The 14,109-nt window shown below is 43.1% G+C and overlaps 1 protein-coding gene and 2 long non-coding RNA genes across 4 annotated transcripts in view; 2 read left to right on the top strand and 1 right to left on the bottom strand.

Moving 5' to 3' along the window:
• Nucleotides 1–8,898, top strand: part of mmp24 (matrix metallopeptidase 24) — a gene marked incomplete at its 5' end in the record, with an annotated part of 24,507 nt that extends 15,609 nt beyond the window's left edge. The window contains 1 exon segment of the mRNA XM_017442075.3: nt 639–8,898. Coding sequence (XP_017297564.1) covers nt 639–997 — 359 coding nt within the window. The 3' untranslated portion in view covers nt 998–8,898.
• A 1,154-nt stretch (nt 8,899–10,052) lies between these two features.
• LOC112450007 lies at nt 10,053–13,255 on the top strand. Its single transcript, XR_003038564.2, has 3 exons — nt 10,053–10,183; nt 11,906–12,106; nt 13,147–13,255. It is a non-coding gene; the product is annotated as an uncharacterized LOC112450007 (long non-coding RNA).
• On the bottom strand, nt 10,303–13,460 carry LOC108251692. 2 transcript variants are annotated; one of them, XR_001809372.3, is made up of 3 exons: nt 13,202–13,460; nt 10,965–11,086; nt 10,303–10,850 (listed from the first exon to the last, which is right to left on the bottom strand). It is a non-coding gene; the product is annotated as an uncharacterized LOC108251692 (long non-coding RNA). The 2 variants fall into 2 exon arrangements; XR_003038563.2 differs by having other exon boundaries at nt 13,111–13,250.
• Nucleotides 13,461–14,109: the final 649 nt, after the last annotated feature.

A 14,109-nucleotide genomic window follows, 5' to 3' on the forward strand; every position in this document is an offset into this window, starting at 1 on the left:
GTTTGTGTAGGTGTTTGGTTTCTGCAGGGGTTCAGGTTCTGCAGGGGCTCAGGCTCTGCAGGGGTTCAGGTTCTGTAAGGGTTTGGGTTCTGTAAGGGGCTCAGGTTCTGTAAGGGTTCAGGTTCTGTAAGGGTTTGGGTTCTGCAGGGGCTCAGGCTCTGCAGGGGCTCAGGCTCTGCAGGGGTTCGGGTTCTACAGGGGTTCGGGTTCTCTCTGTGAATGAGGCAGATGTGGAACCTCTGGTTTCGTTGGGTTCAGAAGCTGCATTCAGTGTTGAGTGTTTGGAGCTTCTTCCTCTGACCTCACAGATGATTCTTCCTCCTCAGGTGCTTTAACAGAAACTCCTTTCAGTCTTCTTCTAACTAAGAACTTTTAAAGAACCTTGCGGCTCATTTTTGAAGGGTTGAGATAAACGGAGACAGACCTGAGGTCAGGAGTAATGTGATGAAATATCCCTTTAAATGCTGAGTTCAGTGGTGACCCTGGTAGGACAGGATTTACTCTGTGTTTCTGTGGAAGATGAAGTCTGTATATTTCTGGAATCAGGTCACAGATGACACATCATCCATCCCAGGGGTGGAAGGAAACCTCAGGATGTCCAACTAATGTCTCTCCTCTCCTCTCCCCTTCATGCTCAGTTTATACCTACTTCTACAAGGGGAAGGACTACTGGAAGTTTGACAACCAGAAGCTCACTGTGGAGCCTGGATATCCAAAGTCCATTTTACGGGACTGGATAGGCTGCTTCCAGTCCGACATGGAGCGCTCAGGCGATAACCGTGGAGACCGCCAGCTGCCCCTCGACGACGTGGACATCATGGTGACTTTCAACAACATCCCTACGACGGTCAACGCCATCGCTGTGGTGATCCCCTGCGTCCTGTCGCTGTGCATCCTGGTGCTGGTCTACACCATCTTTCAGTTTAAGAACAAAGGAGCGCAGCAGAACGCCATGACGCAGCACTACTACAAATACCCGGTTCAGGAGTGGGTATGACACCCAAACATGTCAGCGCCGAAGGAGCCGAGCTAATGTTCGCCAACAACGCTGGTACAGGACGGGCTCGATGCTAACTCTGCCAGCTGGGGAGGCGGCGTGAGGAGTAGATTTAGACTTTGATTCAAGGTGTTTGTGTCAGCTTCATGAGATGCGTCGGTGTGTGAGGATGTTCCAAACCAAACATGGCCGACAGCGAGATCAAATCCAGGTTTGTCAGCGTCTTCATGACTTGTTTGAACTAAAAAGATGGAGGAAAAAAACCTTCTGGGACCTTTATTTTCCCTGAGAAAATAAAAAATTAGCTTGTATACGTGAACTACTTTAGTTATCGAGGTAGATTAAATTTAATGAAAAAAGAGAAAATAATAAACAGCTTAAACTAAACTTGAAAATAAAATATAGGTAGAAATGCCATGACGAAAAGAAAAACAGGAACTCTGTGGATCACAGAACGGTTTACTGAGATTAGAGGACCTTTTTCTCTCTTTTCCACCACAAAAAAACTCAGTCATCGCTTTTAATTTCACACAAAGCTGCTGTGAGCTGCTCAAACAGGAGCAGACTGATTTACGCAGCTCGTACCGAGGAGTTTTTACAGAAGGAGAGAAGTGAGTCGTCGGCGTATAACGACAGTCTAACCGCCTTATTTCTGCACAAACCGAGGCCTGGAACCATCGACGTGCTGAACCTGAAACTAAAAAGCTAAAAGTAGAAACTCCTTTTATTCCTGGAAAATATGTTGCTTGAGAATTCACGAGTGTAGAAAAGAAAACAGCTGAACTAAAACCTGATGTTTGTTGATTGTACAAAGTGTAATGGGTCATGCAGTGTAAGTCAGGAAGAAATAGGTCGGCCACTTTGCATTTTTCATGACAGTTTCTTTTTTATATGTTTTTACACTCAGCACAACAAAAAGCTGGTGTTTAATACGGATGTAACAGTCGTCACAGTCAGAAATAAATGCTTCTTATTTGATTTACCCGTCTCCGTGTGTGGAGACTCTGAGGTGCAGCTTTTACAGCAAGGAACGGTTCATCAACAGCTTCACTGCAAAATAACTCATTAAAAAGTCTTATCATTTATTTACAGAGAACTGTGAAAGTGTCAAAGTAGAACAGTTTAATAAAAGTCAGAATCTCACTGGGCTGAAGCTGCTGGCAACAAATTAAAGCATTCAGGAGGGAGTTTCCAAAAAGTCTCAAAACGTTTGCGAGGGTTTCTCAGTTTCCTCGTCTGAGTCATGTCATCACAGCCGTCTGGAACTCGTCTTAATTTAGTTTCTATAATTAAAAAGTGCTAGAGCTGGGGTTTTATGCAAACTCTGAGCAAATTATGGTGAGAGAGCTAATAGATGTGATTTTGTGTGAAAATTTGCTTAATTTCTCAAGCTTTTGTCTCCAGCTTCTCCCCAACAGCTGCATCTCAGTGAGATACTCCTAAAAATCCAAATCCTAAAGGTCATCTTTCTTTTCTGATGAGAATGGTACAAAAATTCGATGTTTGGAAGCCCGTAGTGAGGTTTGTACCTGGCCTCAGTACGCAGGACGGCACCTCAGGGTGATCGCTGAGGACTCTGTAGCCTTAAGGTTTGGTTCCTTTTTTAAGTTTTGGTGCGTTCACGCCGTTCTCTGCTCAATGTGGAAAGACGGAGGCAGTTGTTCCACACGATCATCAGCTGAATGAGCCTAAACTCTCTGAACTCTGAGGATAATATGAACACACATTGGTAAATGTAATTAATTACATTTTCCAGGGCTCTGACAGACACATGCAGCTGGAAAAACTTACTACTTCCTGGATGTTTTCCGTCTCCCAGTAACCTGAAGCTTGACCTCTGGTGTAAAGTTTGAACCCTTTTCGTACCTGGGGACAAACCGTGTCCTTTGTGACGAGGCTGCAGAGCTCTGTAGATGGCTTCATAGACTCCGTCTCTGCCAGGATGGGGAGCAGAAAGCTGAGAGGTGAGAACCTGCGGCGTGTTCTTCATCTGATTCCCTGGAGCCGAGCTGTTTACCGTCATAAATGTACCGTTTCTCCCTCAAACTGAACCATTTTTACGTCATGTCGGTGCATTTATTTGATGTTTTCTACTCGCATGGGAGCTTCCTGCCGTTTGTACACTCTTTAACTGCTACAAGAGATTTTTACACGTTTCAGTTTACAGAATAACATATCACTTGATAAATAAGGAAACGTATGGCTGATTTTAGAGTAAATCAGTGTTTTGGTTGCAGATTTTTCTAGTTTGACTGAAGAACTTCCAGTTTTTATTCCGTCTCTTTTTGAATGTTTGACTCAGTTTCCTCAGGTTGACACGGTGTGTCAGAGCTGAGGCGTAGAGGTGAAAACCTTAACTTTTCATGGTGTGATGGATGAACCGCCTGACGGTCGCTCCAGCATCGAGTCAGGTCTGTTTTTATTCCCTGCTGTCAGTTTGTCTGGTTGTTCAAAGCTGATTTTAGAAAAGCTTGGAAAGCTGTTTGGAAAACAAAAAGACTAACTTCCGTCAGAGTTTACATCGACTGACCGTTACGGAAACTAACAGCTGCAGATTCTGTGTCTGCGCCTCAACAGTCCGTGGTGGTCTTTGTCTGATTCCTGTCTTCATGAAGCTCCAAATATTATCAGTAGATCTGGGCTGCAGGTCCGGTTCGGTCCAGTCCGGTCCTGCTCTCTGACCCTGTGCAGATGAAGTCAAACGGTTTGAGCAGAACGAAGCTAAAAGAACACAGCTCCTCGATGGGACTTTAAATAAATCCTGGTCTAAAACAGAGGTCTGCAACCCACAGCTTGGGGGCCACATGCAGTTCTGTGGTCCCTCTGCAGCGGCTCTGTGTAGCTTTGTCTACAGCTTTGTAACATGGAAATAATTATCATTAATATTCAGAATCAACAGATCCTCTTTAAAAATGTTCTTGTGAGCCAGAAGGAGGGGAGGGTGATTAATCTGCAGAAACAGCATCGGCTGCAGTTTCAAGCTCCAGGTTTGAGTTGATCAAAAGAAAAGTTGCTTTAATTTTATTAAACTTTTAGGATTGATAACAAATCTGCTTCATTTATTTCAAAGTATGATAGAAAGAACTCAGTCCGCGTCGATGTTTTATCAAAGTTCACTATAAAATATTTTGTCCTCCTTCTTTACATTAATCAATCTCTTTTCTTTTGTCCTAACATATAAAATTACCAATAAATGTCAACACTTGTTACAGTTTCATTATATTCAGTGATTCTCTGAGACTTAATGAGAGTCATCAGCTGATGACCTGTCTTCATTTTTACTGAACCAAGGGGCAGAAAAAGGCTGCAGACCTCTGGTCTAAGATTCATCCGATTTATTATATCTGGGTTACTTTTCTGCAGATAAATATTAAATCATATCAGTGCTATCCTAAATCCTTGGCTGAGTGATGTGGACACGAGGAGAGATGGAGTTTTTCAAACTTTAACTGAGTTTGTAAATGTGTAAATATGGACAGATGTTGCTGTAGTTCTTAGATTGGGTGATTTGTTGGAGAATAGCAGTGTTTGTGTAACCCAGGGGAAATTACACCTCCTTTTGTTCATTCTTTGTCTTGTAGGAGACGTTTGTCCTGTAGGGACAGAACCTGGAGGGACAGAGTTTTAGTATTCTGGCTGTAGCACTGCCTCATCTGCTGAGGTTTTAATGAAGGACTTCAGTCCTCCACACGGCTGGTTTTAATCCTGCCGTCCATCTGGCCTCTCGGCTCTCTGTCCAGCTAATCGTTTCCCCTTTGACCTCCAGCTGACTCCATCTGTGCTGCCGTTCCTCTCAGCTGACCTTTAGTTGCATCTTTTTATGCTGCTCGTTCAACAAACTTCCTGTTTTGAGTTTTTCTTTTTTTAAATAAAACTTGGCTGCAGATTGTCCAAAGTGCCAGCTCTAAATGTCATCTGTTTTACTCTGATTTGTCTCTTAGAGACAAGTGTCCTTTTTTCACTTTTTGAACAAATAAAATTAGAAACTATGTGGTGATTTATCTGTTTCACAGTGTGGGATGTTTAATCAGTTTGAGTGCAACATCCTGGACCAACATCCATGTTCTTCCTCTGATCGTTGGTCGGGTCACGGAGGAATCAGGTCCAGGAGGGAAACCCAGACCTCTGTCCTCCGGAGAGGCTCTCCGGCTCCTACTGGGGGGTCCCAAAGTGTTCCCAGACCAGAGAGGATGTCTCTGGAGAGTCCTCCCAGTGAGACATCCTAATCACACGTCTGAACCACCTCAGCTTGTTCCTTCCGATGAGGAGGAGCAGCGGCTGTCCTCAGGATGATGGAGTAGAGCTGAGCAGTGGGGGGGGGGTTGATCCTGGGGAGCTGGGTCGTCTGAGCTGTCGGCCTCTGGTCGGGTCTCCACATGGCGGACTGGTCTCAGGGGTCAGACTGAAACCAAACCAAGAACAGTGAAACCAGAACCCCCTCTTGGAGCCGGTGCTTGGAGGGGGGTGCTTGGCAGCCTTGGTTCCTGGGGCTCCAGGAAGTCCTCCATGTTGGTCCACCACCTGCTCAGGTGGCTGATTCCTGATGTCATAAACTGCCTTTAAGGGTTTGATGTCATTTCCTCTCGTTTGTTGTGGTTTCTAACCTGTTTAACAAACAAAGATGGATTTGATCCTGAAATCAGCCGTTTTTAGAGTTTGGCTCTGGTTTCCTCAGCAGATTTGAGTAGTTTTGTAGTAGCTGCTGAGCTGCAGCTTTATGCCTGTAAATGGTGTTAACTCTCTAAAGTGACTCATCCAGAGGCTGATTAACCTCCCAGAGGGACAGAGGAGTCCTCCACCCACCTCCTCCCATTTCTGCTTTCAAATCACACTTTAACTGAGTCACAGTTTGACCATTTCACCCGTTATTAACAGTTTCTTCCAGTTCAGCTCACTCTTCATCAGCCTGATGATCCAGATCTCTGCTGGCTGCTGAGGACAGAAGATCTGCGGCAGATCCACTCGAAACAAAACGTTTAACTTTCATTCAGGAAGTCGTGAAGCTCAAACCAAACTCATCTTTATTTCTCCTCCATTCTGTCAAAGGTTAACAAAAGTCAGAAAATTCAGCATTTGGTAGCTTTAGTTTGTAGCAGATTATTGATTCATCTGCTTTTTAATTTTATAATGGAATCATCAGATGTCGAAGCAAAAGGGCAGCTTCTCAAACCCGACGGGCTTCATTAGACAACAGTGATTTTAGAAGCAAAATAAATAATTATTAAAAGATCTACTTATTGATTTTGACACAATTTAATTATTTTTTAAACTGGCCAATAATTTTCAGTCTGACTTGTGATGAAAAACAAAATATTGTTAAACAGCAGGAAGTTTTCCACTTCAGCCAATTTAACAAAAATAACGAGGCTTTTTAATAACTTCTCTGTTGTTTTACAGCAGAAATCTATGGAAACAGATCAGATTTTATTGGTTCAGAGAAGGAAGAAAAAAATGCATTTAGATATAATGAATCAGCTATTTAACTGATGTCTGTGAATCGAAACGTTTAATTTTCCCATTCCTACTTTGTGAAATATTTAGGATTTAGTTCTTAAATCCTCCTCATCAGTGGCTGCATCAAAAGAAACTTTGAAAGTTTTAGGACCTAACGAGAGATGAATCGGTCGCCCACAGCGTTACCCTCTGGGAAAGAAGGGTGGAGTTTGTACATATTCACTGAGATTTATGGAAGAAAAGCAGTTTATTGTATTTCAGCAGAAGTCTGTTTCTTAAAACATGATGGACAAAGATTTATTTGAAAGTGGTGGACACTGTTTTCAGATCTTTATTTTTTAGTTTAGTCACGGAGGGCAAAGGGTCCTCTGGAAATCTGCCTCTTTTCTGGACCTGGACTAAAGTGACCCTGGACTGAGCTCGGGTCCAACTGCCGGTGCTGGTTCTGGATTTATCTGCTGTCATTTCTTTTTTAGATCAGTTAAATGGGACTGTGGCAGGCAGATGAGATCAGGAAACCACAGAAACTGGTTGCTGGAGTTCAGGTTCTGTCGGACCTCGGTGTCACTTTGTTCCAGGTCCGACGATGATGATGATGATGATGTTCTGGTGAGTCCGGACAACAGTAAGTTGCCTTTAAAGTTAGACTTGGTCATCTGATGTCACCACTCACACACGCGTTGATGCTCGTTGGACACCTGTGACCTGTCTTTAAAGGGATACTTCAGCCATTCTGAGGTGGGGTTCTGTTGTGAGCAGCTCTTTGATGTCCTCAGATCAAAGAAAGAGTTTCATTCTGACCAATTAACAGAAACAATGGATGAAGTGTCTTTGCCTTCACTTGTTCAAAACTGAAACCATGAGATCAGATTTACAGGAGCTGCCATGTTGTATTTTTTGGAACCAGAGTCTGTGACTTGTGGTGTGAGGCTTTAAGCTCCACCCACTCCTGTACACACATTCGCGGTGTCACATGATCCTCTTTTAAGCATGAAACAACTAAATACAGCAAAATGTCTTTGGAAAATGAATATTTGATCAAACAGAACTTTAGGAATCAAAATGATCTGAAGTGTTTTTTTGTCTTTATGAAGCTAATATTCCTGTTTACGTGTGAGAGACGGACCTAAAACTGCAGCCAGCCTGCAGGGAGGCTGTTTGTTTCTAGAGGATGTCTGCATTTCTGTAAAGATCGATGTTCTGACCGGACTCATGAGCTGACGGCTGGTCCGAACGGAGCGAAAGTTTCCACCGTGTCTGAAACGGTTGTTGCAGGGCGTCACTCCCGAAACGCAGGAATTTTAAACATTTGAAAAAAATTGGTTAGTTAGAAACATGAAATTCACTGGAATCTCACTCCACGCGACATGTTTACGTCCGTTTGGAAAGCCGGTCTCTGACTGAGCTGCGACTGTTGGAGGACATCATGAGGGAGTCTCCAAAATGTCTTCAAACTATCAGGATGTTTGTCAGAGTCCTCAGGAGTCTCAGAGGCTGAACATGTTCCGACCGTCCGGGTCTAAAACCACACGGACGTTATAAAAGAATGGCCCATATCTGAATGTCTTCGTTTCTACAGTGACCTCCAGCAGATCAAGTCTTAAACACGGGGGAGGGTGCGATGTGGGCTGAAGTGGACCAGGACCAGGAATGCAGTTTTACAAGCCGTGCTCATGGAAACAGATGATTTTCAGAAACTGGTTGCTCAAAGTGCAGCCGCTCGGTTCACTGGAGGCAAACTCTCAGAATTCAGACAGAAACTGAAGATTTGCACATTTTCTTGCATTTCTGAGTCTCCAGCTAGTTTCAAAGTAGTCTCCAACAGCCGCGGCTCAATGAGACTGTGCAGAAAATGAGAGTTTGTCTTCAGTAAACGCTGCTGCCTCGGTGAGCTCCGTTCTGGTGCCTGTGGGTCGGCAGGGTGGTGTCACGGAGCCGAGTCTTCCTTTAACCCGCCTGTTGTTGCCTTTAGTTTCTTATCTTTTCCTACGGAGGATTAAATGTAGAAAAATAAAAACATATCAAGTGGAGTTTTTACTGATCTTCGGATAAAGTCACAACAACAACGACGACTTTGTTTTATCAGAAAGAGCTTTAAGACTTTCAGTTTATTTCTTATACAAATAAAGACTTTCTGTAAATGCTGGAAGACTTTTTTGACTAAATGGGTTGGTTATAAAAACAAAATGGAAAAAAATCTGATCTTTGTTGTTTACGTGCAGAATAATTTAATTTGTTTAATCTGTGCTGTAAATAACTGTTTTTTCTTGTTTATGAACTGAATGTTAAATCATTTTTATTATCAGCATGTTAATTATTTCAGACTTTAGTTCCCATTTTAATTCAAAGGAGAGAATGTTTTTATTTTTTTGTATATTTGGTTTTGATTGTCCAACACAGTTATATCCCAGTAACACGATGTTCTGTTAACAATGAAACGACAATAAAAGTGAAGCTTCATCGTCGACTAAAACGTCCTGTTTTATCTCTGCCAGGAAAGGCGATCATGTAAATGCCTGTCTATGCAAATTTATGTCTGTTAGCAAAATATCAGAACCCAGAGGGTGAATTTTAACGAAACTTTCAGGAAGTAATCATTAGATTAACGTTACGACTGATTAACTGATTCACAGCGAATCAGCCTCAGTGTTTTACAGACACTGAGCTGAACTCTGGGGTGGTAGTAGCTGAGAGTCATCCCTAACAAACTCTGAGCTCTAACAGACCTGCTGTAGTCCTCATGTTTTTAGGACTACAAAAATGGCTGACAGTTTGTCTTTGTTTGAGACTCTGGCATTGAAGGCAGCGGGTGATATGCATTCAGAAAAGCTCAGTTTCTTTTAGTTTTGGTAAAAAAGACAAAAATATCAGACAACTAAAGAAACAAATCATGTGAAACTTTCAGGAAAAGGAAAAAAGGTGATTTCTGACTTTCAGGAACAGAACAGTGAAGGTTCTCACGTCTTTTTCTTTTTGAGTTAATGTTTGTTTGTCCTCCAGCTGATGGGTTCTGCTGCAGAGATGGAGGGAAAGATCAACCCTGACTGAAGGTCAACACAGACAGTCTTCAATAATTAATCCCGTCTCCATGGCGACACATCTGTACCGCTCTGGTTCAGGGTCGAAAACGTGTTTTTAATTTAATCAGACAGAAGGAGCGAGTCCGACTTGTTTCAGCAGCTAAATATGAAACACAAAGAAGGGCAGAAACATACGGCTCAGTACTTACAAGGGGAGTACCCGCCAAGTACTACATACCAGTACTACGTACCCTGTAAGTACACAGTATTTACCACAGACGTACCAGCTGCCAGGTACGTACAGAGCTGCATCACTAAAATAAATCCTGTTATTTTCAAACCTTAAACTTTGTTTGAATGAAGAGCAAAGGAAAGTTTCCTGCTTCCTTCCCGGAGTTAAGAAATGTCAGGAAGTCGTTCTGTTAACGAGGAAACAATCAGCCTCACCTGATGGAGGTAATTAGATGATTAAAGCTTTAATTAATTCATTATCTGTGGGCTGGATGGAGGCTGCCCTCCTCAGGTGAACAGAGTCCTTCCTGCTGGTCACACCTGCTTCTGGTTTAAGGACAGGTGTGATAATTAGAGGACATTTAGTCCCAGGTTTCCAGTTCTTCCTCAGCTTCCATCAGTTTATTTCCTGCCTTTATAATAGTTTAGTTTTCAGAAGAACCGAAGCTCCACCAGCAGCAGGTCAGCTCCTCCTCACTCGGTGAGTTTCGTTAAATTAATTTTAACATTTTTTAAACCACAAAAACTTTATTTTTATGACTTTGGATCAGGATTTAAATATTCTTCCTCCTTAAAATCACACGAGGAGAAACTTAAAACTTCTGTTGACTCTTTATTGACGTCTCTGAAACTGAATGTTTCTCCTCCCAACAAACATGAACCACTTTAACCTGAAAGAACAAAACTTTATTAATTCTCACCGAGAACAAAGTTTAACTATTTCTGTTCAAACTGCAGAAAAACTAAATGTTTAGAGAAGTTAAACTGGAGCAGAAACCAGAAGAGATGAGATTTAAGGTTTGACAAAGTCCTGGACATGTCCTCTGTGAGACAGGACAGAGGACATGTCTCCTGCAGACGTTTCAAACAGGTCCAGAACTTTTCTGCTCCTGTCAGCCAGAACCTCTGGTTGGATTGATCCGACGAAGCTCGGAGGAACCACGGGGTTCTGCAGGAACGTCCTCTAACGGATCCTGGTGGACGTCTGCGTCTCTCTTTGGGTTCTTTGTTGACTTCCTGGACGCAGCGTCCAGCCAAGCGGTCCGAACCAGAACCGGTCTAGTACCAGTTGGTGCAGGAGATCATGAAGCTCATGTCGTCCACCTTCCTGTTTCCCATCATGCACTGGGGCAGCTCCCCTGGTGAGTCTGCAGGTTTCAGATGAATCACTTGTTAAGGACATTTAAGGTGGACGCTGATCGTTAAATGAAGATGAATCGTTTGTTTGATGAATGAGTGAAGCTCAGAGTTTCCTCTCATACCTTCAGACTTCTGGCCGTCGGGTTCTTCAGACTCCGGATGTTTCTCAGCTTCGGTTCTCTCCTCGGCCTTCGTCTCGTGACTCTGATCTCCTCCCATCGTCAGCTTTCAGCTCCGATCACACCTGGAATAAAACGCAGATTTCAATCAAACTTTGGCTTAAAACTCAGTGAAAAATCTTTTTTTTTTTCACAGGAACTCAAAGTTTAAAGCTTGTCTTATCAAATCAAAGGTTGTGAAGAAATGCATATCACCCGCCGCCTCGGTCTGTTTGTGTCCATGGATTGAAAAACTGTGCAAGTTTTGAATAATTCCTTCTCATGGAGCTGGTTTTTAAAGCTGGACATGTTTCCAGTTCTCCAGTTCAGTTCAGTTCTCTGACTACTTTCAGAATATTTAGTTCCTCAAATGTTCTAAACTCGGCGACAGGACTGCGAGCTTCTGAGGCTCCCAGCAGGAAGCTGAGAACCCTGCAGGTGTCTGAGACGTTCTGGAGACTCCCTGAATGTTCTTCACCAACCAGTCGAAGCCCCGGGAGCACGAGTTTCTCCTTCTTCTGTTTAAGATGGCAGAAACCCGAACACCGCAGCACAGGAGAACCTGTCAGAGGCTACATCAGGGAACAGAACCGTCTGAGAACTGGTTCCTGGTCGCCTCCCTCTGGAGGTTTTCCAGGCTCTGGGAGGAGACCCAGAACCTTCTGAAGGGATCAGATCTTCTCTGGAACATCTCCGGAGCCTCCAGGAGGAGGAGGAGAGGGAGGTCCTGGTTCTCCTCCACGACCCGATCACAGATAGATGTTTGTTTTAAAACCAGTTTAAATCTCGTTTCTTTGTAATGTTCTGTTTGCAGAAGCAGACCTGTGGAGATGTTTCTGTCACAGATCCTGGAACAGACAGGAACAAAATGCTGCTGAATATTTTCACACGTCTCTGTGCTTCAGATGAATCCTGTTCACAGCTCGGTGACAAACGGAGGCTGGAACAGAGCTGATTTTTCTTCCCCACCTTCAGCCCTGACCTCAGATGGATGCCGGCTGCTGAAGGAACACCAGAGAGCAGGTTGGTTTCAGCTCGTCTCCATCAGTGCCTCACTTCCTGTCTGAGCCGAGCAGATCACAGCGGGACAGAAGAGCGCTCCTCAGGTGAGACCGACGCTCCATCAGAGGCTGAAGGTTCGATTCCTGCAGGGCGTCTGGTCACTGCCGACCTCCAACAGAGAGGCTTTAATCACTTTAATTCTTACAGGAATGCATATCGCCCGCCACCGAGCACACCTCCCTGAAAAATACACAAAACCTCCAACAGATGCAAGAAGACTTCATGTTGACGCTTTTTAATTAAAGCCTGGTGTTTCTTCAACTATATTTACCAGAAAACCCTAAATATTTGTTATAATCTCTGGAAAAGGAAGTATTCTGACACCGTATTGGGTGTAAAAATCCAGACGTGTTCAGGTGGAGGAGGAATAATTAACCTGCTGCTGGCAGATTATTTATCTTAATTACTTCCTGCCGGGTGGACTCACTTCCTGCCAAAAGGCTTTTAAGACGTGAGCTCGTCCAGATTCAGGTTGGTGCTCTGAGCTCATCTGTCTGTTGGTCTGAGTTTGTTTTATTGCTGATCAACTCTGAGAGTCAGCCCAGTTCAAGATGGCCGCCACAGCAAACATAAATACGGTCATAGCTGAGTGAATGTTACAGACTGGGCTGAAGCTTGGTGTCGTAGTAGCTGAGAGTCATGGTCAACATGTTCTCTGAGAGCTGACAGACTTTGACAGTACGGCGGGCGACATGCATTCCTCCAGGCTTTTTACTGTTTGGGTTTCTTCTAAAACAAACAGAACAATAACAGTAGATAAGGAGGCATTAAAACAATTAATCACAAATAATTAAACAACCTTCAGATGATTGAATGAATCTGACTTTTAAGCTCTTTCGAACATAAAACCAGCTGATTTTTCTTTTTTACTGAATTTAAATTTGTTTACGACTCTTAATTCCAGTTTTCCTGTCAGATAATTGAAATCTGAGGGATTAAAGGTTGGCTCAGAGTCATTTCATTTAATGTCTATGATGATTTAAAGTCGGAATGAAACATTATGGCCTGTCTTAGGAAGGTTTCTGTGGAACTAAACTCAGATATTTACCAGCTGTCTGCGGTGACTTCATGTTTACACCCGCAGACCCAGTCGGGCCCTAACAGAACCAGAACCGGGAACAGAATTAGTCTCAGCCCACCTAATCGACCCCTCTCAGCCCGGGAGGTCCGTCGGTGTCTGTCAGCCGCCGGTTCCGATTAGTTCGTGGTGTTTCCAGGCAGAGAACCCGAACCGACGTGTCTGCGGAGAGGACGGCTGCAAAGATCCTGAGAAAGAAGAGGGATCACTCCGCGCGATTTACCAGACGGTGCAGTGTCACAGAGATGACCCAGAGGAATCAGACTGGGAAACTTCTTAGAAGACCCAGACTGGGATCCAGAAACCCCGGGTCCTTACAAACTTAGAAATTTAAAAATAAATCGGGTAAACGAAAATCCAACTCAAATATGATCCTTTATCAGTCCGCGTGACGGTTTACTTTCATGAGGCGGGTTAAAATGCGGAGGAGTGATACCTCTTACGTTCCTCGGCTGCTCTTTGTCTAGCTCATGAAAGTGTCAACAAACGTGACGTCACGGGAAAAGCCCGACGTGATTGGCTGAGGGATGAGGAGGAGGAGACTGGTTGCTATGCAGGTTGTTACGGAAAGAAAGACATTTCTTAGATTTCTTTTAGTTTTTTCGGTTAAAATTTGAGTTTATAAAAGATTATTTCCGCCACAAAAGGAAACTAGAACGTCATAATAATTAATTTGTATCGAATATAAGCTTTTCAAAATAAAATACAACATATCATTTATGACTGAAACTTATAATTATGACTTTATATCAATTATATGACTTTAATCCCTCTAATATCTCAGATGGATTTTAATCTACAGTTCGGCGGGCGACAGGCAGTTATATCAGCTTAAATTAATCATGTCACCATTATATCATATATGTTAACATCTTTAGGTGTTTATCTTCAAATAAAACACTTTAGACCACTTATTTTGTAAAGGCCAAACATTTCTTTTTTTTTTTTTTTTTTTTTTTTTTTTTTTTT

The sequence above is a fragment of the Kryptolebias marmoratus genome, linkage group LG4 (assembly GCF_001649575.2).
Source record: "Kryptolebias marmoratus isolate JLee-2015 linkage group LG4, ASM164957v2, whole genome shotgun sequence".
NCBI classification, from domain to species: Eukaryota; Metazoa; Chordata; class Actinopteri; order Cyprinodontiformes; family Rivulidae; genus Kryptolebias; species Kryptolebias marmoratus.